Source organism: Melanerpes formicivorus, unplaced genomic scaffold (genome assembly GCF_026170545.1).
Source record: "Melanerpes formicivorus ecotype bairdi unplaced genomic scaffold, bMelFor1.0.p_v2 SCAF_1, whole genome shotgun sequence".
NCBI lineage: Eukaryota > Metazoa > Chordata > Aves > Piciformes > Picidae > Melanerpes > Melanerpes formicivorus.
This window is the reverse complement of record NW_027142353.1, coordinates 53,956,171-53,982,227: the sequence shown is the minus strand read 5'-3', so window position 1 is coordinate 53,982,227 and position 26,057 is coordinate 53,956,171. Positions and strand designations below refer to the sequence as shown.

At 41.5% G+C, this 26,057-nt stretch overlaps 1 protein-coding gene across 3 annotated transcripts in view; it reads left to right on the top strand.

Moving 5' to 3' along the window:
* The window catches only part of CDK8 (cyclin dependent kinase 8), an 88,752-nt gene extending 63,075 nt beyond the window's left edge, over positions 1-25,677 (top strand). The window contains exons 6-13 of one of the 3 annotated variants that reach the window (XM_068143607.1): positions 2,173-2,304; positions 4,347-4,490; positions 7,002-7,071; positions 8,075-8,147; positions 17,018-17,115; positions 18,452-18,530; positions 18,653-18,808; positions 23,827-25,677. In XM_068143607.1, coding sequence (XP_067999708.1) covers positions 2,173-2,304; positions 4,347-4,490; positions 7,002-7,071; positions 8,075-8,147; positions 17,018-17,115; positions 18,452-18,530; positions 18,653-18,808; positions 23,827-23,952 — 878 coding nt within the window. In that variant the 3' untranslated portion in view covers positions 23,953-25,677. Of the gene's footprint in view, positions 1-2,172; positions 2,305-4,346; positions 4,491-7,001; positions 7,072-8,074; positions 8,148-17,017; positions 17,116-18,451; positions 18,531-18,649; positions 18,809-23,826 lie in introns of all 3 variants that reach the window. The other 2 variants (XM_068143599.1, XM_068143615.1) reach the window with 2 other exon arrangements.
* The last annotated feature ends 380 nt before the right edge of the window (positions 25,678-26,057 follow it).

The following is a 26,057-nucleotide window of genomic DNA, read 5'->3' as shown; positions in this document are numbered from 1 at the left end:
ACCCATTTCCCCCTGTTGTAACATCATCTGGTGGGAGTTACTGCTCACATTGAGAGGATAATTTGTAGAACTTCAGTTGTTTTAAATTAAATAAATAAATAAACATTAACTGTATTCTAACAGTAATAAGTTATACCAGGCTGTGCTTTAGCATGGCAATGCTTTGATAGCAAACTGCTAATGCACAGTCTGCTTATATATTACGGTAATGCAGCCCTGTTTGGAAGGTTTTTGAAAACTGGGTTTTTCTAAACCTGGTTGGTCTTTTTCACTTCCCTTTGGCTTTCTTTTGTGAGATTATTCTTCTGCATTGTTGCTTTGTACTCTTACTGTTTTGTTTATCTGAACGACATTGTTAATCACTAGTGTAATGATTCAGGCTAGGATTTTCCTCAAGCGCTCAGTGCTGCTCTAGTCCTCCCCTTGCCCTTTGAAATACAAGGAGCAGATGGACCAGTGCTGAACACTTCTGCAGATCCTACCCTGAAAGTTTTTAATGCCCTTCTGAGGCTTAAAGTTGACAGCAGAGATTGAGGACTTCTCTGTACAAGACATGGACAGCAGAAGGGAAAATGTCTTCTGCTTACTCTACCTTACTCTACACAAAGCAGTTGCTTCCAAAATTGAGACTCTATGTCATCCTCTGGGCACATTTGCTTTCAGCCGTGGTGGTGATATTTGCTGTACACAACTACTTGCTAGTTATTGCACGTAGACCACCCATTTATTTCTTAATTTTTAGTTTTGAATTAAATTGGGAATAACTTAATGCACAACTAAATTTAGTCAGACTCTGTTAATGGACAGGTGAAAGATTCTGTATGGGACCACCAGTCCTCTGAGCCATCCATTCCCAGTGGGGGAAGAGGGAGGGGGAACCCTGCATTTCTAAGTGTGTTGTCAAAATGTAGGGGGTTTTTTTTCTTATTTTCCTAAGATATTGCCACAGCAGGAGAAGAATGCAGAAGTTCCACCTATACCAAGGGCTTCCACTTTTTCAATGTAACTAATTTTTCTTAAAAATACATAACTGGTATTTAACTTAAAATCATTTTTATAGGCTTTTTGTGTCATCTGAGTCATAAATTCACTTTCTGCAAATAATTTTTTTTCATAGTTACTAATGGATTGATCATACCTTGAGTAGTTGGTATTTTAATGTAGACTATTGTAAAATGCTTCTTTTTAAAACAATCATAAATAGGAATGCTTATGAAAAACAGAGCTTTCAGATTGTGCAGTCGAGTTAGCCCCACATTTGCACTGCAGCCTTCCCTCAACCAGTGAGCTGTAACCTGCAGCTGCTTTTCCCTCAGAATGGCTACTCCTCCTGTTTCATTTGAGCCTTTCTCAGCATGTGTATCTCCCCGCACCACAGAGTCTCTCTGGCTTGTGATTTGGGGACTGGTGGGTTCAGAAAGTGATTTGGTGGGAGAAGGCGCGTGTTTTAGTCTGCCCGTGTTTTCCTGTATCACTTATTTGGTAGCTCAGACAGCTTTTGTATTGGTATATGACCAATTCTTAAAAAAAGGCAATTTTTAATACTATAACCCCCCCCAACAGACATATAAAATCATAGCCTAAATGTTATTTAGTACTTGTATCTTGATACCGGAAATACGTCTTGGCAGAAAATAGCAGAGAGGCAGATGCCGTAGGCTTAGCTGCTGGTTTTGTGTGAAGGAAATTTTGCTACAGCTAACTGATGAGGAGGGAGCTTTTGTGATGATGTGCATGTATGTATTATAAATCATTCTAACCTTTGCAGAACCTGCATTTTGTTCACTTTTTAAAATGATGCTTCTCGAAAGACCATCCTGTAATAATGGAATATTTTACTGGAGAATATCAGGTAAAATGAATGGGGATTCACCAGTGTCCTGAGAAGTGAGTTGGTGCGCTTTTTCAGAACAGTGGTTAATTCTTGGTTCTAAATGGCTCGTGTTAGCAATGATTTATAATGATATACTTCGTAGGTCATGACATCCGGTATCTTCTGCCAAAGCTGTAAGAAAATCTGCTCACAGAATTCTTACCTGCTACAGTCCACATTTGTATTTTGTTTAGCAGTGATGGTAGCACTAACAAGTGAACAGTTTGTATAAAATAAACAACAAAAAAATCAGGGTGGTTTTCCTCAAATTTTAAAGCCTCTCTCTTTGAATTTTGCAGCTGACATGGGCTTTGCCCGACTATTTAATTCACCCCTGAAGCCTTTAGCAGACTTGGATCCGGTAGTTGTAACGTTCTGGTATCGAGCTCCAGAGTTGCTTCTTGGAGCGAGGCATTATACCAAAGCTATTGGTAAGTAAAATGGGGAAAAAATGTGCCATTTTGTTCTTCATCTCGACTGTGCTTTAGTGTTGAGGCATTAAATAGCGCTAAGGACAGTAGCTGAGCTAAAGGTATGTTACTATTTTCTTGAAGTAATATTAGACTTCGACAAATTGTTTAGTTCACTGTGATTTCTGACTATATATGAGTGGAGTGTTTCTGGGTGCTGGCTCCACATGCCCTGCAATGCAGTTCAAGTTTGTGGCTTTCACACAGGACTTTGTAAATGCTGTTAGAGGCAAAGCCAAACCATGGATGCATCTCTGAACTACTAGTAGAATCTATATAATGATTAGACACAAAGCATTCATTTTATTGTAAGTTTGTGCCTAGTGTAATAAACAGATGAAATCAGCAATGTGTAGAATGAGTAATATATTTGCTGTACTGAAACTGAAGTGTAAAAATAAGCTCTATTTTAGCCTCTCTTTCTATGCATAAATGTGAACAGGAATTGTTTGAAGTAGTGAGATGTGGTCAGTCATGCAACAGATAAGGCTGTGACACTGTGTAAGGTATATCCAGAATAAAACAAACATGACAATGCAGATGTGGTGAGGATGGCGTTAGTCACATCAGCTTAATGCTTGACCCTCCTCACCACTTAATTCATACTTAGCAGACTGAAGCGTGGCACAGTTGAGTTAGCTCTGCCAGTCCCATGCCATTTCAGGACTGTGACTGTAGGACAGAGGCAATAGCCCCGTAGCAGACTGGAGGGATGTTCACCTTTAGTAGGTGTGAACAGCTTTGCCCTGGAAGGGGGAGAGAGATTGTATGGAAGAGGACTGGAAAGGTCTCTCTTTCTGGCTGGGTTTAAAAGATATTTTAAAGCCTAGCAACCATTCTGGGGGAAATAACTTCCCCTGCAATGCTCTGCTTACTTAGCAGCAAACACAGAGGCTGTCTGTGGGCATACATGTTGTTGTTTCTATAACCAGAAGTTCTTTTGTCAGACTGTAGCCACTATTTTTTGAAGTTCTTGTCAGAAATTCTGATGTTTGTGACTCTATGTATTTTCATCTACTTATCTTTTGATACTGTATTTCTTTCACAGATTAAATACCTTTCTTTGTGTTCCTTTAAATGTCTCTCTCTTGTTTTGTTTGCATGTTCCTTCACTGGCATTTCCTTCTGCTTGCAGCATGTGAAACTGCATGAATGGTCATAGCCTTCAGTACATGATTTTTTTTCAGCATAGATAAAAACTGTCTGTACACAAACACTGAGTAATGGGGTTGTGCTCTCTGCTTCATTTGCTTTTGCCCTTGTTCATGAACTTCTCTCATTCATTCAAGTTTCAGTCTACCATTATTTTATGTATGTTAAGTTCCACTTACATATACTAGAAAAAGAATCAGGAAGACAACCAGGAAAATTCAGTCTATCCAGTTTTGCAGGTTTGAGTATAACAGAAAGGGTTTGGTTGGGTTGCTTTGGTTTGGTTTTGGTTGGTGTTTTGGGTATATTTTTAAATGAATATTATCTAATGGGTTGGTGAGGTATGTGTGCATGGATTTTCTTCTTGCTCTCTTTCTGCAAGCTTTTGTAGATAGCATTTGGCTTATTCCAGTCTCACTGCTTTTCATCTTGGTGTTTTTGGGGTCATTTAGTATTTCTTAAACCCAATAGCTGATCAGAAAGGGCTCATCTCTTGGTGGGGACGGTATGGCAGTGAATGGATTAAATATTGGTTGATTTCATTTGTATTTTATGTGGGCAGTTACCCAAGTAGTTTCCTGTTAGTTATTTTTTTCCTTAATTTTCTCAGCAATAATTGGTAACTACACTTTTAAACTCCACAAGAACTTGTATGCTACTCTCTCTGCTCCTCTGTAGTTACTGAATTGTGTACTTGAGTTGATAGGCAAAAGAAGTCCAGGGAGTGTTGCAGTTCTACAAAACAAACTTGAAATTTTAATAAGCTGAAAACTAACATTCTGCCTCACCAAAATGCTTTTGGAAAGATTCACTTGAATTTTTGTTTTCCTGTTCTCCTTTTTTTTTTAAAGATATTTGGGCCATAGGGTGTATATTTGCAGAGCTGCTAACATCAGAGCCAATATTCCATTGTCGACAAGAAGATATCAAAACTAGTAATCCTTATCACCATGACCAGCTGGACAGAATATTCAATGTAATGGGATTTCCTGCAGGTACACACTGTACTTTTTTTTTTCCCCACTGCTGTTCAAAGAAAGATATCTGTATTGCTTTCTTTGCATATGAAGGTGGCAGCCGATCAAAGCAACAAAGCTGTTCAAACACAGTCTTTATTTCACGAGTTATGAATCTAGAGTCTAACAGTCCTATTAGCTCCCCCCCCCCCCCCATTATTAATGGTAGGATTATCTGTGCTTTTACACATACCAATATTTTATAGTTTTAAAAGGTCCTGTTTAATGGTGGATGATTTAAAAATCAGAAGGAATATTTTTAGGTTTGGAAAGTGACAGATGATAGTACGAAACCAAGGAAAAAAGTCTATGTATTTAGTGAATATTATGCAGATGTTTAATTCATGCTAAATTAAACATGACATTTGAAGCTAGGGGGGGGGAAAGTTTTATTATATATATAATTTTTTTTAATCTGTTCATTAATTCCCCAATAGAAAGCTTGCGACACGGAGAAAATCTCTATTCCAAACTGGAACAGAGAACTGGTTGCATGAACCAAAACAAATTACAATGTGAATACCACTTGTTGCGTTTTCCCCTCAGTGTTGCTCATCTCTTGTTTTTCTACAGGCTGCCTTGCATCTTTTCAGTTAATGCTTTGTCTCCTATTGTTCACTTGATCGCAGATGTCAGTGATATTTTTACTTCTTGGTCATCTTTCTCACGGCTTGTGTTCTCAGCTCTTGTCCATTCACTGTTAATAATATTTTTCTTTACTCTTCTGATAGACTTTCTTCTTGCCATCACATGAATTTTGGTTTTGGTTTACAATTTTTAAATGACATTTGTTCATATTTTTCCCTTTGACTTTTCTTTGTCCTGTATGTGCTTCATTGCTTCCACTACTCTGTGAGATTCCAGGAAATGTTGTCTTTGTGTATTAAGTACTTTTACTTTCTTGAACATCCCCTTTCATGGTGTTTCTTTAAGCAATACTGCCCTTTTCTGCCTTTAGCCCAGAATTTTACCCTTTTCTTACATTATTCATTTTTTACGTTGTCTTTGTGTAGCTTGCATAACAAGACAATATTCTCACTTTTGTTTCTGAGTGGTTGAAATAATTCTTTCAAGTGCTCTCTGTTTGATTTGTTTTATTTAATTTTTTTTTCCAAGTCTTTGTTTCTTGTCAGGAAAAAAATATTTTAATTGCAGCAAATTTTATGCTTTTTGACACCTGCTGTATTTGAAAGTGTCAGTTTTCTTTGGGATGGGGCATAAGGGAAGAGGAGAATCTTTAAATAATAATAGAATAGAGTAGACCAGGTTGGAAGAGACCTTCAAGATCGTGTCCAACCCATCAACCAATCCAACCCACCTAAACAACTAAACCATGGCACCAAGCACCCCATCAAGTCTCCTCCTGAACACCTCCAATGATGGTGACTCCACCACCTCCCCGGGCAGCCCATTCCAATGGGCAATCACTCTCTCTGTATAGAACTTCTTCCTAACATCCAACCTGAACCTCCCTTGGTGCAGCCTGAGACTGTGTCCTCTTGTTCTGGTACTGGCTGCCTGGGAGAAGAGACCAACCTCTGCCTGTCTACAACCTCCCTTCAGGTAGTTATAGAGAGCAATAAGGTCACCCCTGAGTCTCCTCATCTCCAGGCTAAGCAATCCCAGCTCCCTCAGCCTTTCCTCATAGGGCTTGTGTTCCAAACCCCTCACCAACTTTGTTGCCCTTCTCTGGACTCGTTCCAGCAAGTCAACATCCTTCCTAAACTGAGGGGCCCAGAACTGGACACATTTAATAATTCATCTCTGATCTCTGTATTCACTTAAAATTTGTAAGCTTCCAGTGTTCTGCAGGTGTGTTAAGACTTAGTAAGGATTTGAGTGCAATCAATCTACTTGTCCATGGAGCCTTTTCAGGAGTTTCAGAACGTAATACACTTGAGGCTAGGTGTTGGTAGGGATTTTTTGTTTGTTTTGTCTTTAAATCACTTTCAGGCTTTGTCTGCACAGAGACATTTAGGTGAAATATTCTTTGGGTGTGCAAATCTTAGTTTTTATTAACCTTTTCTTGGCTAACAACATTTATGTTGAGACAGCAGAAATTTGCACAATACCCCTGGGCATTTTCCTGTAACTAAGGACAGTGCTGTCAGATTGGGAAATTCCTTAGAAGGGGAAAATGTTTGTGGGAGTCTCACTTACTCCTGTCCTGAGATCACAACTCTGCCTAAATAAATAACTTTCCTAAAGCATACAAGCTTGTTGTTGAGTGTATGGTGATCTTCACTGTAGCTGGCAGCTGATGTTTCACGTTCTTGAGTTAATCAGCACACAGCTGGAGCCTCTTAAGTGTTGGTAAGATTTATTGTGAAGAGGTGATGAAGGAATATGAGTCAAGATGTACAGAGAAATCAGTAACTGCAAGGGTAGAGAAGCAGACTTAAATCAGGGCTATAGAGATACTTCAACAGCCTTTGCTTTACTTTGGGGAGGGGGGAGGAAAAAAATTATTAATACATATTGATTTTGCAGATAAAGATTGGGAAGACATAAAAAAGATGCCTGAACATTCAACTTTAATGAAAGACTTCCGGAGGAACACGTAAGTCTGCTTCGAGTTAAGCCTTGTTAAGAAGGCATACTTGCTTTTCTTGTAGCTCCCATTGTTTCCTATGCAGGTGCCAAACAGGGACTATGAAATGGCTGTGACTTAGGTTGTGTTTAAAGAAAACCCACAAAACAAAAAATAATTTTGAGGTTTCATAATGGTGACCTTGACCTGTTGAGGTGGTGTGAATCACAAGAGTAGCTGGAGACAGACATAAATGGTAAGGTGGCAGGTGTGAAATGGGTAATGCCAGTAAGACCCCACACAGCTCTGAAGATTGCTGAGCAGAGTTTGTCACAGCTGTTTCCAAATCTGTGGTACTAGAAATGTTTTTTTCTGTGATGGCTGCCTAAAAGGCATCTGGCAATGTTATACTGTTTCCAACAAGCAGTGGGTATAATTGTCAGGTTTTGTGCCTAGCATAGATTATGAAGGCTAAGGAAAAGAACACCTTTCAGTTTTACTGTCACATTGCCAGTCTGATACCTGCACTTAAGACCCTACCCTTGCCTTGTTTGCATGCTGAGGGATTTGAGGCTGTACTGTTACTTATGTTTCTTGCATCTGCCATTCTACTGTAACCATTTAGAAACCTTGTTTTTGAGCTCCTCTTCAAAAAAGTGAATCCATGGGTGTTTTTGTGGATTACTATTTATCTGCATGTTTACTGGCATTATAAATATATAGAATGAAACTATGTGATAGCAAAATTGGTGAAAGGCAGTTTAAATCCAGTAATAGCTTGGTGTCTGCACCTGGGTTAAAATGTGCATTTTATGTTGATGTGATATGCTTTTACAAGCATGTGATGGAAACAGATGTGTTTCTTCAGTGTCTGAATGACTTTAAGCAGTCTTTGGTGTTAGGAGATTCCCCCCTGCCCTGCATAGGGGATTAGCAAGGGAAACAAAAACCTTCTTGATGTTTTGTGGCTACTAAGAGAGCTTTGCTCTTTCAAATTTGCATATTGGAAATGTCACATTTTTTCCTTTTCTAGGTATACCAACTGCAGCCTTATCAAATACATGGAAAAACATAAAGTCAAACCAGATAGTAAGGCTTTCCACTTGGTAAGTTCTTGCATGCATAAAGACAAAATCAAAAGCCTCATACAAGTTACAGGTGTTCAAGTTGAGAGTTGAGCTGGTGTCAAGTGTTCTGTGACTAGCTTTCTTTTATAAATAACATTAGGAACAACTGATGTGCTGCAATTGGAGAACTGCAAAGCCACCCACTCTATTTCTTATTGATGTTTATAAATATGTAAAGGGTGAGTGCCAAGAGGATGGAGCCAGGCTCTTCTCGGTGATGCCCATTGACAGGACAAGGTGCAATGGGTGGAAGCTGAGGCACAGGAAATTCCATGGAAACACAAGGAAAATTTTGTTCACTGTGAGGGTGGCAGAACACTGGGACAGGCTGCCCAAGGTGGTTGTGGAGTCTTCCTGTCTGGAGATATTCAAAATCTGTCTGGATGCATTCCTGTGTGATCTGGTATAGGTGATCCTGCTCTGGCAGGTGGGTTGGACTTGATGATCTTTGGAGGTTCCTTCCAACCCCTAACATTCTGTGATCTTCTCACACTGGTAAAAAGATTGAGAGTGATTCACTGAATTAGGTTCTATACCAAGTATATCAGAAGTTTCTTTAAGTCATGTTTAGTTTGTAATTGTGTTTGCAGGGTTGCCACAGTCCTTAGCCACTTTCCTGCTTTGCATACTTTTAATAGCCTAATTTTTACTTTTAAAATCCTGAATGCCTAATTTTTTACATGTTCATTACATCCTGAAACAAAATTAACTTGAGGCTCAAACATGTATCTCAGAAGGGTTTCATGTGTCTTCCTGGTGTACTAATCCTTTGCAGATTTGTTATGAAGAATTCCTAGTACTCTTACAAGAATTATTTTCTCTGTAGAACATGTACTGTTTTATTTTTTAATGGTGTCTCCAGTTAATTTACACACTTGCTGAACCCTGGAAGTGCCTGCATTATGTAGTTTTTGAAGTTACTCTATTTGACCTTTTGTTTCTTTGTTTTAAAGAACAGTCAGGTCTCTAAAATAAACTTTATTTAGAATAAACCATTTATTTAGAATAAACCAAACCAGGTTGGAAGAGACCTTCAAGATCATCGCGTCCAACCTATCAACCAATCCAACCCACCTAAACAACTAAACCATGGCACCAAGCACCCCATCAAGTCTCCTCCTGAACACCTCCAGTGATGGTGACTCCACCACCTCCCCGGGCAGCCCATTCCAATGGGCAATCACTCTTTCTATATAGAACTTCTTCCTAACATCCAACCTAAACCTTCCCTGGTGCAGCCTGAGACTGTGTCCTCTTGTTCTGGTACTGGCTGCCTGGGAGAAGAGACCAACCTCTGCCTGTCTACAACCTCCCTTCAGGTAGTTGTAGACAGCAATAAGGTCACCCCTGAGTCTCCTCTTCTCCAGGCTAAGCAATCCCAGCTCCCTCAGCCTTTCCTCATGGGGCTTGTGTTCCAAGCCCCTCACCAACTTTGTTGCCCTTCTCTGGACTCGTTCCAGCAAGCCAACATCCTTCCTAAACTGAGGGGCCCAGAACTGGACACAGTACTCGAGGTGTGTCCTAACCAGTGCAGTGTACAGGGGCAGAATGACCTCTCTGCTCCTGCTGGCCACACTATTCCTGATGCAGGCCAGGATGCCATTGGCCCTCTTGGCTGCCTGGGCACACTGCAGGCTCGCGTTCAGCCTACCATCAACCAGTACCCCCAGGTCTCTCTCTACCTGGCTGCTCTCCAGCCACTCTGACCCCAGCCTGTAGTTCTGCATGGCGTTGTTGTGGCCAATGTGCAGAACCTGGCACTTGGATGTGTTAAATCTTATATATATACACACACACATATATGATATGGAGAAAGAATTTTAGTGAATCTGCTCTCTCTGAATGGATGTGCTCCTTATCTTAATGTTTTAAAGTCAAATGTTTTCAGCCTAGAATATAGGGTAAATATTTGAGGGGTCAGGAGCAAGGCAAGACAACAGGAAGCTTTTTGACCTTGGAGACGGAAGGAATAAATTGGACAAAAGGAAGATGGTCAAGAGGCCTGAGTGTCTGAGGACCATGTGGCTTTTGTTGCAGTCATTGGAAGCTGTGCCTTCTCTAATGATCAGGCCTGTGGATTTTTAAGATGCCATATTTTTTTTCTATTCACTACTTTTTCCTCTGTGTAAATGTTGGTATTTATCTTTGTCACAGTACTTTAGTGGCAGCTTTCTTTCAGTGGCATACTGCGTGAGCATTTTTGAATGGAGGTTTCCAAGCAGATGAATTATGCTTCAACCAGTCTAAAACTGAATGTGTGTTCAAGGTTCAGATTAAACCCAAAAGTATAACCAGGTGAACCAAGGGGTTATTGCAAGAAATTACCGGGAAGCTGTGCTTCATTTTCTATGAAGCGTCTCCACTCTCTAATGTTGAAAGTAGTGAAAAACTAGAGATACTTCCTGAAAAGGCATTGTAGGGGGGTAATTAGTGATAGAACAAGAGGGAATTGGTCTCCTAGTGCAACAAGGTAGGTTTAGACTGGACATTAGGAAAAACATTTTAACAGGAAGAGGGGTCAGACATTGGAATGGGTGGTCCAGGGAAATGGTTGAGTCAGCATCCCTGGATGTGTGTGAAGGTCATTTAAATCTGTTGCTTGGGGATATGGTTTAGGGGTGAACCTTGTAGAGTAGGGTCAATGGTTGGTCTGATCTCAGGGTTCTTTTCAACCTGAATGATTCTATGATACTTACATAAGCAAGGAAACTAGTTCTGATAAAGACTTTTTTAGTTTTGATGTAAATTTTTTTATCCAAGTACAATTGGAAGCTGCTGAACACTCTGTGTATTTGTGATGCATAAAAAGTTTGTATTGACATGTGAAGAACTGAAGTGCTCATAATTAATGAATTTTTACCATGTATCTGTTTATAACTCAGCTTTGGAAAATGCATATTGTGTATTTACCAAGCTGTTGTTCTGGTTTACTATGACAATACATACTTTCAAAAACATATTTGACATGGCAAATAGATAATACTTTACATTGCTATCAAAGCCTAAACAGTATTCCTGAAAATGTAAGCAATTCAACAAACAAAAAGCAATGAACATGAAATATCTGTTGAATATGATGTTTCATGTAAGGATGAAGTTTAGATATAAAAACTCATCCTTGGAAACTTCAGTGCAGCAAATTGCACACATTTGCAGATCCTTCTCATCAGTCACCCTAGGCGTGTGTTCCATAAGCTTATACAACTGCATGCATCAGTGCTTACTTTTCCAGCGTCGTCTTTCAGGACAAGCATGCTGCTTGTCACCTACGGATTGCACTTGTAACATATCTCAAGTCTGAGGCTGCTAAAACTAAGTTTATATTGCTGTACCAAAATCTGGAAGTGGCTAGTTGTCACTAGTGCCAACTCATAGAATCAATAAGGTTGGAAAAGACCTCAAAGATCATCAAGTTCAACCTGTCACCCAAGACCTCATGACTACTAAACCATGGCACCAAGTGCCACGTCCAGTCCCTTCTTGAACAACTCCAGGGATGGTGGCTCCACCACCTCCCTGGGCAGCACATTCCAACAGCTAACAAGTCTCTCTGTGAAGAACTTTCTCCTCGTCTCAAGCCTAAACTTCCCCTCGTGCAGTTTGAGGCTGTGTCCTCTTGTTCTGGTGCTGGTGGCCTGGGAGGAGAGACCAACCCCCTCCTGGCTACAACCTCCCTTCAGACAGCAATAAGGTCTCCCCTGAGCCTCCTCTTCTCCAGCTCCCTCAGCCTTTCCTCCTAGGGCTTGTGTTTGAGGCCTCTCACCAGCCTCATTGCCCTTCTCTGGACACATTCCAGCAAGTCAACAACCTTTCTAAACTGAGGGACCCAGAACTGGACACAGTACTCAAGGTGTGGCCTAACCAGTGCTGAGTACAGGGGCACAATGACTTCCCTGCTCCTGCTGGCCACACTATTCAGGCCAGGATGCCATTTGCCTTCTTGGCCAAATATCTGAGAAAGTTCAGTTAGTTCTGCCTTTTAAGATCAGTTGCCTTAGATTTTTATATCATATCTAGGCAATCTGAGGTAAAACTTTTTGCCATGTGACAATCTGTATAACTTGGACAGTGACTTCATCTTTAAGTAACCTAAATGCTTTGCCATCCTTCAATTCCTCACCTCTTTCTTTCTCACCAGCCTCTTCTCTGCTGGCTTAACAGCAGCTCATGTAAAAGTGTCAGCCAGCTTTTCTGAATGTCTTGGGGGGGAATAAAAAGAGTTTCTCTGAATGAACTAGCAACTTTTACAAGCAGTGAGTGCTGTGAGCAAACCAACCTGAAATTTCTCATCTGCTCTCCCAATCTTGCAAGTGTGGAAATTGTTTTCAATAGAATAACAAAACTAGTCACATAATTATCATGGGAATAACTCAAATCACTTACTGCTGTGTTTTATCTTCTCCTTGTGAAGATAAATGTTTGAATGCATTCAGCATTTCTGTTCAAGGTGTTTGTACTTACACCAAAAAGCAGTTGTTGCATTGAAATGTGAAATCAAGGAATGATCCTCTTCCAGGCCACTACCCACCCCTTCATTCTTGGTCATATCTGTGACTAGCAAATAAAAGTACCAGAAGGTGAGTTTGAGCATGGATTCTTGGATGAACGTGTTGCTCTAGTACTGCCTCTCCCACTCACTTCAGTTTGGGTCTCCACCCACCTTCTCAACAAAACTTGTGGTGATGGAGCACTTCATGTAGTTTGGATGTCATCAGTGTCATGCAAGCTAAAAAGCAGGGTGTTTAGTAGTGTAGGCATGACCATGTTCCTGTATGCCTCACATAGGTGCAGATTGAGGGAAGCACTGTGAAGTTTAGGGCTAATTAGCCCAAAGGGGATCCACTCAGTTTTCTACTGGCTGCTTTCTGTCAGAACAGTTCAATGAAAATTGAGTTGCATATAAAACCTCTGGTCCTTCCAGAGTAATGTCTAGTATCTCTGCTCTGACACTGTCAGAACTTGCAGGTGCCTTAGGTTTGCATTCGGTTTGAGGATAGGCTGAACTGCAGATGAATTCCTTGGACCCCTCTGCAGCCTGTACAAGCTCAGTGCATCTGTTGTTACCAGCTCTTCCAGAGATACTCCAGTTTTTAGGCTTCCACAAGCTGTCACGCTGCCTTTTTGACTCTCTGCATCAGAACAGAGAAACTATTTACATCTGCTATTGTGAAATATTCCAGAATTGGTAATTCCAGGACTAGTAAATCCAGAATTTGCTGTTAGTACCAAAACTGAAGTATTTTGATTTCCCAGCTTCAGTTAACCGAATATCCCCTGTCTCTTTACTGACATTCATGCACGTGGCCCCTCTTCGTAGGCAGAACCTACATGTTACATGAGACAGTGTTGGCTTCTTCCTGCTTTTGCAGCTTGCTTCCCCCCCTTTTCTTGATACACCTCCCCCTGCTTCACACACACACTTGTTTATGTCCTAGAAACTGGGTATGTGGCTGCTGCTCTTGGCTGATTGAGTGATGCTTCATCCTTCAGTTGGTTTCAGTGGTCCATATCAAGTGCTGTGATTGTCCCGTTCATTGCTGATTTATGTGTAGTTCACTGCATTTTTGTTGTTCAGCTAGGTGATCTTTTGGTTGAACAATTTTTAAGAGAGAAAATATTTGGAATAACAGTTAGAAGGTTCCCTTCATGTGCTGTCACCTGAGCAAGGGGGCAAAATAGGAATTTTGATCCCCTGTGTGATAATGGTTGCACAATCATTGAACTTCTCTTGCTATTTCTGTTTTGTGGATTATGACCCAAGTTTGCTCGCTTCTTGTCAGCGTGTGATGGACAAATTCATCACCTAATTGCCTGAAATGTTGCCAGAGTTTTGCAATGATTTTTGACTGTGATGTTTTTCAGCATGTTGGCAGTTTTTCCTCATTTTTTTTTTCCCTTCCCTTTTTCTGGCTCCTGGGATTGCTTTTTGAGCTTTTCAGAGCAACAAGAATTGTTCTGTTCAAACTGGTATTCTACAAAGACTACATGCAGACTCAGAGAGCTGCAGTAACTCATTGTGAGTCTGATGTGAAAAACAAAGCTGGATTGATGGTGGTAATACATATTTATTTTGTTCTTAGCATGCCATTAAAATCTGAAGGCTGAGGAGAGATGTACTTTCTGACTTTTAACTATGCAGTGTAAAGGTCTGCCTCATGGTTGTGTATGCTCCCTTAATAGCTAGTGAAAGGAGAAAACCAGTTCAGGCATAGTTCATGACTCTGGGTCTTCCTTAAGAGGTTAGTTTAATCCCATGAAAAGTATGAGTAAAAAATGTAACCTGAATATTATGTGCCTAGGTAGTTTCTGTATATCTTGTAGGATCCTGTGATCTATGATTTTGAAAGCAAAACCAACAGGTTGAAAGTGTAGTATTTCTTTTAAAGATCATTGCCTTTGCCAATACCTGATGGTGTAGTTTTTCCTTGGGTTTTGTATTCCATGGTGAAATGTGAGAACTCATTGTTTGGCCTTTTCTGTTTGTATCTGAAACTCCTTCTGTTTATGGATATTAATTGTCCAGCATCTGTTTCACACAGAGTAACTGCTGGTGGATGGGGAAAAACACGTGCATATACACTAGGCCTTCTGAGTAGGAAACACTTGCAGAATGTTTCACTTCTGGTTCAGTGCAGGAGTTAAATAAAATTACTCTGGTCTGCTATTCCTAAAATGGATAAAAACTATCTGGAGTTACTCAAGAAGACTTTCTGGCTTTGTATATGAAGCATTTCACATAGCATGTCTCTTGAGGTAGCAGTGTTTGTAACTCTTTTTATATGAAATTTTCATGTTTTGTTAAGTTCTTATCTCTGTTTTACCTTAGGATTTTTGCTCTGCTGCCTGTTACTGCAGCATCTTGCATATTTCAAGTTAAGCACTGAGCAAATACCTAGTGTGCTTTGTGGCCCTCCCTTGTCACTTGCCAATGAGAGTAAGATGAGCTTTCTCAAGGGGTAAGGCTATGCTAGAGTTTTAGTTGAACTATTTTGTAAAATACTGTGTTTTGCCATGTCTTCAACATACTCTGTGTTGTGGTCCCCTTCATTGTTCTTAACCAACACAGGCATTTTGGAAAGATTATTTTTGTGTAGTTGGTTCCTCAGTTGTGACAAAGACTGAGGTTTTTCACTGTAATGCAACAGCATCATGGTTTAGACTTAATATGGTCATGGAGGAGGCAGCTTATTAGACTTCTTGAGGTTTTTTGCATCATTCATGCAAGAAATCAGCTAAAACTGAAAATTTAGCACAACTGCTCTTGGGAACAGCATGTTGCACACTGATGTGTCTGTGTTTGTCAGAATCAAGAAGCACTTACTGCAGCAGGTGATAGAAACATACCTGGGCAGGTGGTCGTCTTTGAATGTGTTGATTCCCACTTTCTTTTACAGCATAAAGATTTTCTAAGAAATTAATTCATTGTGACATCTTTGACATCCTCTTCAACATCTTCATTGATGATCTGGATGAGGGCATCGAGTCAGTCATCAGCAAATTTGCAGATGACACCAAGTTAGGAGCAGATGTTGGTCAGTTAGAGGGCAGAAGGGTTCTACAGAGGGACCTCAACCGACTGGACAGATGGGCAGAATCCAATGAAATGTCATTTAACAAGTCCAAGTGCCGAGTGCTGCACTTTGGCCACAGCAACCCCATGCAGAGCTACAGGCTGGGGTCAGAGTGGCTGGAGAGCTCCCAAACAGAGAGGGACCTGGGGGTGCTGATTGACAGAAGCCTAAACATGAGCCAGCAGTGTGCCCAGGTGGCCAAGAAGGCCAATGGCATCCTGGCCTGTATTAGGAATAGTGTGGCCAGCAGGAGCAGGGAAGTCATTGTGCCCCTGTACTCTGCTTTGGTTAGGCCGCACCTTGAGTACTGTGTCCAGTTCTGGGCCCCTCAGTTTAGGAAGGACATTGAGACACTTGAATGTGTCCAGAGAAGGGCAACAAGGCTGGTGAGAGGCCTTGAGCACAAGCCCTATGAGGAGAGGCTGAGGGAGCTGGGATTGTTTAGCCTGGAAAGAGGAGGCTCAGTGGTGACCTCATTGCTCTCTACAACTACCTGAAAGGTGGTTGTAGGTAGGAAGGGGCTGGTCTCTTCTCCCAGGCAACCAGTACCAGAACAAGGGGACACAGTCTCAAGCTGTGCCAGGGGAAGTTTAGGCTCGAGGTGAGGAGAAAGTTCTTCACCGAGAGAGTCATTCGTCATTGGAATGGGCTGCCCAGGGAGGTGGTGGAGTCACCATCCCTGGAGGTGTTCAAGAGGAGATTGGACGTGGCACTTGGTGCCATGGTCTAGTCATGAGGTCTGTGGTGACAGGTTGGACTCGATGATCCTCGAGGTCTCTTACAACCTTTGTGATACTGTGCTATACTATGAGTGACAGTAGCTGTACTAATATAATAGAACTAAATAATGAGCACTACCGGACATGGAATCACTTTAATTGCTAAGAAATGCTTTAATTTAAAAGGATATGATGCTGCTTCCTGTGAAGTGCAGCTAGTTGAAGAAACCAGGCTAAATATGTGCATGTCACACATCTTCCTGTGGGAAGGGAACAGACCACAGAGCTGCTGGGTACATGGTGGAAACTTTTAAAGTGTTTTTGTTATGGTATTTGTGACTGGAATGGAGTGTCCTGGGCTTTGCAAGTGAAAACAGGTGGTCTTTGATGGGAAATGGAGCACTGCTATAACCAGAGAGAAGAATGTGGTTTTGCTATTTATGGTTAAGAGTTTGAGTTCAGGCACATTGGTATCAGCTTGTCTTTCAAGCTTCACACAGTGAAGTTTCTGTAGACGCTTTCCGTAACGCAGAGCATTCTTATTGTTTATTTTGTGCAGCTTCAGAAATTGCTCACTATGGATCCAATAAAGAGAATTACCTCAGAACAGGCTATGCAGGATCCCTATTTCTTAGAAGATCCTCTTCCCACATCCGAGTAAGTGGTCAGTTTATTAACGTATCGGTGCATCGAGAGGCACTTCAGACATTCTCTCTGCTATCAATGTGAATGTTGAGCTAAATACTTACTGTCTAACAACCAAAGGAAGCTATAACCACTAAAATGCCATTTGTGGGTTTTGAAATTAAGTAGCATTCTTATTAATCTTTTGCTTTATGGAACTTTGATCCTATTAGTCACAGCACTAATCTTGTTATTCACTGACAGGTTGATTATGCATGCTACAGATCTTTGTAGACAACAGCTAAGTGCCTGCAGGTCTACTTCTCTGCTCCAAAATGCCAGATGACTCTCTTTAATTAGTTTACATTTTTGTGTCTTAGCCTTTGTTGTAAATTCAGTGGGTGGGGGAAATCAGCTCTGTGTCTCTGTGCTGATATCCTTAACAACTTAAATCCATTTTCTGTAGACACTCCTCATTTTTGTTGGTGCAATGAGATTAACAAAAGGAGGAAAATTCAAGGACAATGAGTGATTTCATTAAAAATGAAGCCCTCTCCCAAATGACTAACCAGAGAGCATAGTTTTTTAGGAGAGTTATTAGTATGTCCTGTCTATGGTCTACCATTATTTACTGAAGAATTTATATGTTATGTGTATGAGCAATTAATTAAAAGTGGAATTATTTCACTGAAACCTACTAGGTGACTTTCAATAGGTCCTGATCTGCCTGTATGATTTAAGGTTATCATGTGAATGATTTGCAGAACCTACTTTTAGGACAGTGTTTGGCTTTTTTCTCAACCTCAGGTTGTCATTTTGATGTGAATACACAATCTGTAATGCTAATAGGTGTACTTTACTATAAATACATTCTACTCTTCAAGGGCAGGTAGATATTAGCTTGTAGTAGCAGTACCAAATTTGTGTGGACCATGAGGTATGAATTGACAGATGAAATTTCTGCTTATATTTTTAAATTGTTCCAGGTGGGTTTATTTATAGTCAGTGGAGTTTCCAGGAGTATTTTTACTTAGTTCTGAGATTGTGAACTGCATGGTAACTGGATTAAGATAGCTCTTTGTACCCTTGCAGTCACTTAACAGCTGGTGTACCTTTCAAGCCACCAGCTTGGTCACTGGTCACCAGCAATTGGTAGGAGTTTAAATAAGTGTGTAGAAGGCAACTGCAGATCAAATACAAACAGGTTTACTAAGTTTAGAATGCCATAGAAGTAAGACAGGGAAAACTCCTGTAGCTGCAGGTGGCTGTGGCTCAGGTAATTTGAAAACTAGCATGGGCAAAGTATGACTCTTGCAGGTCTAACCCTTCTGTTGTAATACAGTGATAAATAGACTTTTTTGGGGGGCAGTGTTTTTGCAGGTTGTCAAATCCCTTACCCAAAACGAGAATTTTTAACAGAAGAAGAACCAGATGATAAAGGAGACAAAGTAAGTACTGGAAGAACAGTCTCATCATGCTTCACTGGCTTTCATGCTATTTCCTGTTTTCATGGTATTTCACGTACTGCTTTTGAGTTGAAATTTCTCTTTGTGTTTGAACAATTGAGAAGAACCAGCAGCAGCAGCAGGGCAATAACCACACTAATGGAACTGGTCATCCAGGGAACCAAGACAACAGTCACACACAGGGACCCCCACTGAAAAAAGTGAGAGTTGTTCCTCCTACCACTACCTCAGGTGGACTTATTATGACCTCAGACTATCAGGTATTTTTCATTTGTATATTTTGTATTTGGTTCTCATTTTGACAGCAGTGTTTCTGTAAGCTAAAAAATTTCACTGTATTAACTGGTATTTTTGGGGGCATCTTTCATGTGTTTTGTTAGGTGTGTTTAGTAGATAGTTTGTCTGTAAATTGATATTGTGATGATCTGTGGGTTAGCAGTGAGGAAATTAGCATGAGAAATTTTTGCAGTTAGTGATTTTATCACCATTGTATTCGGGAGTTGTGATTATGGACCAGCAGCCTGTTGTGCTGTGCTCTCTGTGACCTAAAAATACCATTCCTTATTTGGACAAGTCTGCAACGGTAGGAGGCAAAGGATATTGCAGTAAACAAGCTGTGAAATCAGAATCTGAACAAGAATTTTAATTGGGCAAATGGATGGGAAAACAGTGTTTTGGATAACAAACATGCTGTCATAATCTGTTTTGAAGAACAAGGGAGATCCCAGGTTATGTAAGCCCAGTGTTACAGATCTGAAGAGACAGGTGAGGTGATGGTGATCACTGTGTGACAAAGGTAAGGAGGAGTGTAGGGCAAAAAGCCTGAGGAACAATTGAAATCCTTCTTGCCTTCCTGCATTTGGGCTTTTGGTCAGACATTAGGATATCAGTGACTGGCTGGAAAGTAGCCCAAAGGAGAGAGACTTGGGGGTGCTGGTGGACGAGAAGCTCAACATGAGCTCTCAGTGTGCACTTGCAGCCCAGAAAGTCAATCAGATCCTGGGCTGCATCAAGAGAAGTGTGGCCAGCAGGTCAAGGGAGGTGATCCTCCCCCCTCTAATCAGCTCTGGTGAGACCCCACCTGGAGTACTGCCTCCAGTTCTGGAGCCCCTGTTACAAGAGGGATATGGAGGTGCTGGAACATGTCCAGAGAAGGGCCACGAGGATGATGAGAGGGCTGGAGCACCTCTCCTATGAGGACAGACTGAAGGAGTTGGGGCTGTTCAGTCTGGAGAAGAGAAGGCTCCCAGGTGACCTTATTGTGGCCTTCCAGTATCTGAAGGGGGCTTACAAGAAGGCTGGGGAGGGACTTCCCAGGCTCTCAGGTAGTGATAGGACTAGGGGGAATGGAATGAAGCTGGAGGTGGGGAGATTGAGGCTGGAGGTGACGAGGAAGTTCTTCCCCATGAGAGTGGTGAAACCCTGGAATGGGTTGTCCAGGGAGGTGGTTGGGGCACCGTCCCTGGAGGTGTTTAAGCCCAGGCTGGATGAGGCTCTGGCCAGCCTGATCTAGTGTGGAGTGTCCCTGCCCATGGCAGGGGGGTTGGAACTAGATGATCCTTGTGGTCCCTTCCAACCCTGACTGATACTATGAAGTATTATATACCACTTTACATGGAATGCACAGTACCGAAGGTCAGTTGGAGAGAGTCTTGGATGAAATCAAGATAGGGAATTCAGACAGTACTGGTGGTATTTTTAGTTAATATAAAATTTAAATCTGAGACCCTAAGATTGGAAACCCATTTAGCTATGCTTATATTCTGTAGTAAAACTTAGGGAGAGTTAAGGAATGGTGTCAGTAAAACTACTGCTGTCAGCTTGCTTTTCACAGTTTGATAGTGTTTCTCCATAAACACCAAAAGGCTTTGACATATTGCATTTCAGAGTTCATCTTGAAATCTCTCAAGTACTCTCCTCAAAGGCTGCCTGGGGGCATTACCCTTGTCTTTACATAAATCTGGATGCTTTTGACATTGGCCAAAGCTTGAAAGCACTGAAAAAAATGTAAAAAAAGGTAATTTTCAGGATCTTTATTGTGAGATCCTTCATGCAGTCCCCAAGTGCTGTTGCTCAGCTTCAAACAGCATACAAATTTTTAAGCCATTCTCCTTGAATGATCTTAATTTTTGATCTGTTGGAAACAGTGGTCAGTTTAACTTCAGTGCTGCAGTGTGGAGTGCCTCTAAATATTAACATCTTCCTTCTTTTAGTCTGTGCATCACAATGCACTCCCTTACAGGAGCTTCATCCCTTTCAATTTGGAAATCTGTAGTGCAGCACAGTTATGGCCCTCTAGCTGGCTCTTCCCATCACTTCTGCTCTGTGTGTTTTTTGAAGTAGGCAAACACAGCCATAACTCTTAATCCTCCCCTTGTGTTGAGTCACATATTGGAGAAGATGGATGCAAAGGTTGCATGTACTGTGTCAGGGAGCCCCATTTATGTGTCCTATTTCCACACCGCTCACCTCAGTTTACTGCTGCAGCTTGGCATTTTGAACAAACTTCAGCTTCCACTTCTGTAAACAAGAGGATTGCTAGTTGAGAAGTCAGAAGACTCAAATTGCCTTGGCAGGAGTTGACCTTATTTTCTGTTCAGCTCATGTTGATGAAAACTTTCATACTCTCAAATATCCATCCTGGGATTATAGCTGGGGGCAGCCCTTGTCACAAACCTAATTTCAGAACACTTTTGATAACTGCTCCTTCTCTATTTCAGGAGCTCTTAGTGGTAAACTTGACTGCTCCTGATTAAGCTCTTTGCTGTCTCTCTGGGAGGCAGAACACCTGTTTTTCAAAAGTGCATCTCTCTCACTCAATTACCCTGCCCCCTGATCTTGCAAGAAGGCAGTGGCTAGATTTGTTCTGATTAAGGTACCGAACGTGGTAATCAAGGAAGGAGACCTGAACTTGCTAGCACTAGAACAATAGCAGTTAGAAACTGCTGGTTAGTGGTTTCAGGTCTCCCTGAAAAAAAATTCCTCACATTTTTTGCTTCTAATCCTGCAACTTGAGGAGATGGCAAACAAATATTACAATACAGCCCTCTGTTTTAATCAAACACCTGTTCCTTTGTTCTTCCTTTAATTTGCTCCCATTCCCCACATAAAGCTTGTGAAGAAGGATTGCCATCTCCTGGGCAAGGCACACAAAGACAGTTTCTCCATCCATTCAGAAGTCAAATTATTCTCTGCAGGGCGAGTTGACCTTGTATCCTTTTCTGCCATGCATAAAAATAGTAGACACATGGCACACAGACTTCCTTGCCTTCTTGTTTAAATGTGCAACGTGACACTTCCAAAGGCAGTGTGATTAAACAGGCTGGAGCAATTCCACTTTTGCTTATGATAACCTTCTGGATGCTTAATGGTATTTAGAAGGGATTGGATGTTTATGTTTGTTCTTAAACCAAAGCCATGTGTTGTGCTGGTGTCATGAAAGAATCCAATGTTCTTTAATTTCCTCTGTCTTAAAATAAGGTCTGGCTTAGAAGCCAGGAGGCAGAAAGTATTTGCAACTGACACGAATGGTCAGTTTTTAAATGGTTTAGCTTGTGTATTTACCGCATACGAGAGCCGTGCTTGGGGAAGAACCTTCAGGGATTTCTTTTTCCTCTCTGAAGTACATTTGTTATGTTGAGAAGGGTGACCCAGAGCTGGAGCACTTCTGTTGATGAATGACTCTGCCTGTCTCTCAGGACTGAAGGCAAATGTCACAAAAGTTCAGGCACTGTGTTAACGGTGCTGTTCAGCAGCGCTGCTTTCTTCCTGCTGCCATTAAGCGCTAGTCCAGGCATTTCTTCCCCTTTGTGCTGTACAAACCCAGAGAATTCTCTCAGTCCTGTGAGCACATGCTAAAAAGTAAGAGTTTGCCTTTCCATTTCTGCCATCATATCAGCATCCAAATAGTAGCTTCCATGCTGAATGACAGGAAAAATGGAGTTGTTAGTTATGCTTTTATGTTGTGACTGATAAAATCTGTAAAGCTATTGGAATGTTGTACTTTTTCAGGATGTTGGTTCACCATAGTTTTGCATGTTCAGGTCTCAGTAGCAATATCCTAGTCCTCGAATATTCACCTTAGAAAAGTTTCCAGACCTTGACTAGAATCACTTTTTCCTAAAAGTCCTCAGACACTGTGCCATAACAAGAGTCCAGAAGTTTCACAGCAGTTTCCAAATGCTGCACATTTGTGTGTGTGCAAACCTTAACATAAATATAAATCAGCACAGTAATGTACTGAAGTTGTTCATTTAATGGAATGTTAGATGCTATTAAGGGGTCATATGTTAACTCTGAAAAGCTTGCATGCAGCCCTTTTTTTCTTTCTAATGCATGATATGTAAATAACAAACTTTTAAGTTAAAATTGAAGTAGGCAGTTGCTGGTTTAGTCAGAGCTTCTTGCAATGATGAATGCTCCCTTCAATTAATTGCACCAAATGCTGGTTGAAAAGGGCCTCTGGACACCATCTAGTTCAATATTCCCCTTGAAGCAGGCCTTGTGCTAGTGCTAAATGAGGTCAATCGTGGCTTTGTTCAGTTGAGTCCTAAAAACCTCCATAGATGGAGACTTCACAGTCTCTCAGGGCAAGTTTTTCTAGAGCTGTACTGATCTTTCAGCACATTTAAAAGAAAATATTTTTTCTTCACTTTTCCCCTCCTCCCCCCTAGATACCCAGCCCAAGCTTCAGTTTGTGGCCATTTCCTTCTGAAATACCTGGTTCCACTGAGAAGCATGTGGCTGTTGTCTAACTCTCCTTCAAATATGTGTAAGGCTGCTGCTAGATGACACCTTAGCCTAAATAATCACAGTGCTGTCAGCCTTTAATCCTTGGTTGCACAAAAGGATGGCAAGCATGTTGTGTGTATAGGAACATCTCCAGAGTAAGGCAGAATGGCTCATCAGCAGTAAGATACACCTTTTGGACCTGTACCCTAGCATACCTTCTCAGTAGGGGAAAGCAGCAAGTGGGGATGACCACTTCCATGCAGGTGTGTTGTAGTCATCTGTGGGGTTGGCTGGAGGTTTGACTATGGTGGTTGTAGATTCATGGAGGCTGAACTGAAGGGTGGTAATTGTCACCTTCTAATCCGGTGTTCCTGATGTCCATACCTGCACGTACTGTAACTGGAGTAAGTGAAAAGATGCCTGGAAGTGCAGCTACTTTCAAACAGTGTAGTGCTTTGTACCTCTTGAAATGAATGGGTAGGCAAGGCTGTCTTGTGATGTACCTGTTAGCAGAGATTGCATTTCCTCTGCTTTTACCCCTCTGCAGCGTTCCAACCCCCATGCTGCGTACCCCAACCCCGGACCAAGCACATCGCAGCCACAGAGCAGCATGGGATATTCAACTACCTCCCAGCAGCCGCCACAGTACTCGCACCAGACGCACCGGTACTGAGCTGCATCCCCGTAACGTCAATGCACTGTTGCTAATGCTGCAGGACCAGCCCCACAGCTGCCTGCCTGGAAACCTGGCTTGGGCCACGAGAATGTACTGTAAAACCACACCTCCAACCTGTCCGACCGCCACGATCCACCCCCTTCCACAGAGCGGAGTAGTGGCTCCCAAATTGTACCTGTTTTTGGGGTTAGACTTGAAAAGAAAGTGCTAGCACAGTCTGTGTTGTGGATATGCTACTTCCATAGTTTACTTGACATGGTTCAGACTGACCGATGCGTTTTATTTCTTTCAGTGACAGTCTGTAGCAGTTGAAGCTGTGAAATGTGCTAGGGGCAAGCATTTTTGTTGTTGTATGTGGTGAATTCTCTTGATGTAACAACTTTATCAGACCAATAGTACACAACATCTTTGAACTGGTACTTGAAGCGTACAGTATATGTTACCATGGCAGAAAAAACCAACACCCGAGCAAACTAACCGTGACTCCGATTGACACAATTTTGATAGACCCTTTATTTTTTAGTGACTTTTGTGGGTTGGTTCATTTTTTTTCCACCTGGATCAACGTTTTATGACCGAGACAATTGCTACAATGAGGATTTTATTACTTTTATTTTCCAAGAACATGAAGACATTTGCATTTTTATTTCCCCCTCCCTCCCCCCCCTCCCCCCAATTACAAAAGGCCCAAAGATTAATTTTCAATGTAAGGTTTTGGGTTTTGTTTGGGGTTTTTTTTTTTTTCCAATCTATGACTTGACTGGTATTAAAGCTGCTATTTGATAGTGAAAAATAAGTATGTTGTCATTGATATAAACATGTTTGGTTCAGCAAACAAACTCAAATGATGGTCATAGACAGTGTTTTGTTTCCTTTATTCCCCCCCCCCCGCCCCCCTTCCTGTTGGTGTTAAACGATTTTGTGAGCATGCTTTGGGATTCAGAAAGCATGAATGGTTATTTCCTCAAAAGGTGCGGCATCCATTCAGATGTTTCCTCATGATTTCTTGAGAACCAGCTTGGTGTAGTGGGTTTTAAGTTTTGTTCAGTTGAAGTTGGTTGGTTGGTTGGTTGGTTTTGTTTTCAAACACCGTCGTTTAGGGGTGCCGTTCCTACAGCAGAGGAGCGAGGTCTTAGGAGAGCCTTAGAGTTTATGGGGGGGGAAAACTTACATACGATGTACTGTATCAAACTATTTTACATGAATGACACAAGTATTCTGAAGTAAAAGAAAAAAGAGAAAAAAAATCAAACATTGTTAAAACAAGGTGTTATGTAATAAATTTATTTTTCATAAATCTGCATATGACCTTGGTCTGTATTCCTTTTTTTTATTATCAACAGCATCACCATGTGCTCCCATCATATATCTGTGTCCCCCACCCCGCTACATCTTCTCCCTCTCTACACTGCCCTAGTGAGACCACACCTGGAATACTGTGTCCAGTTTTGGGCTCTCCAGTTTGAGAGAGACAGGGACCTGCTGGAAAGAGTCCCAACAGAGAGCTGTGAGGATGATTAGGGGACTTGAGCCATCTCCCTTATGAAGAGAGACTGAAAGCCCTGGAGCTGTTTAGTCTTGAGAAGAGAAGGCTGAGAGGAGATCTGATCAATGTTTATATCTGAGGGGTGGTTGTCAAGTGGATGGAACCACTCTCTTTTCAGTGGTGCACAGTGGTAAGACAAGGAATACAATACACCACACCAGGTGGGAAGAGACCTTTGAGATCAAGTCCACCCTATCATCCAACACTACCTAATCAACTAAACCATGGCACCAAGCGCCCCATCCAGTCTCTTCCTAAATACCTCCAGTGCTGGTGACTCCACCACCTCCCTGGGCAGCCCATTCCAATGGTCAATCACTCTTTCTATGAAGAACTTCTTCGTAACATCTAGCCTAAAGCTTTCCTGGCACAATTTGAGACTGGATGCAAATTTGAACATAGAAGACTTCATCTCAACATGAGGAGAAACTTCTTTACAGGGAGGGTGATGGAGCACTGGAACAAGCTGCCCAGAGAGTCAGAGGTGGAGTCTCCTTCTCTGGACTTTCAAAACTCACCTGGATGGGTTCCTCTGTGGACTACCCTAGGTGATCCT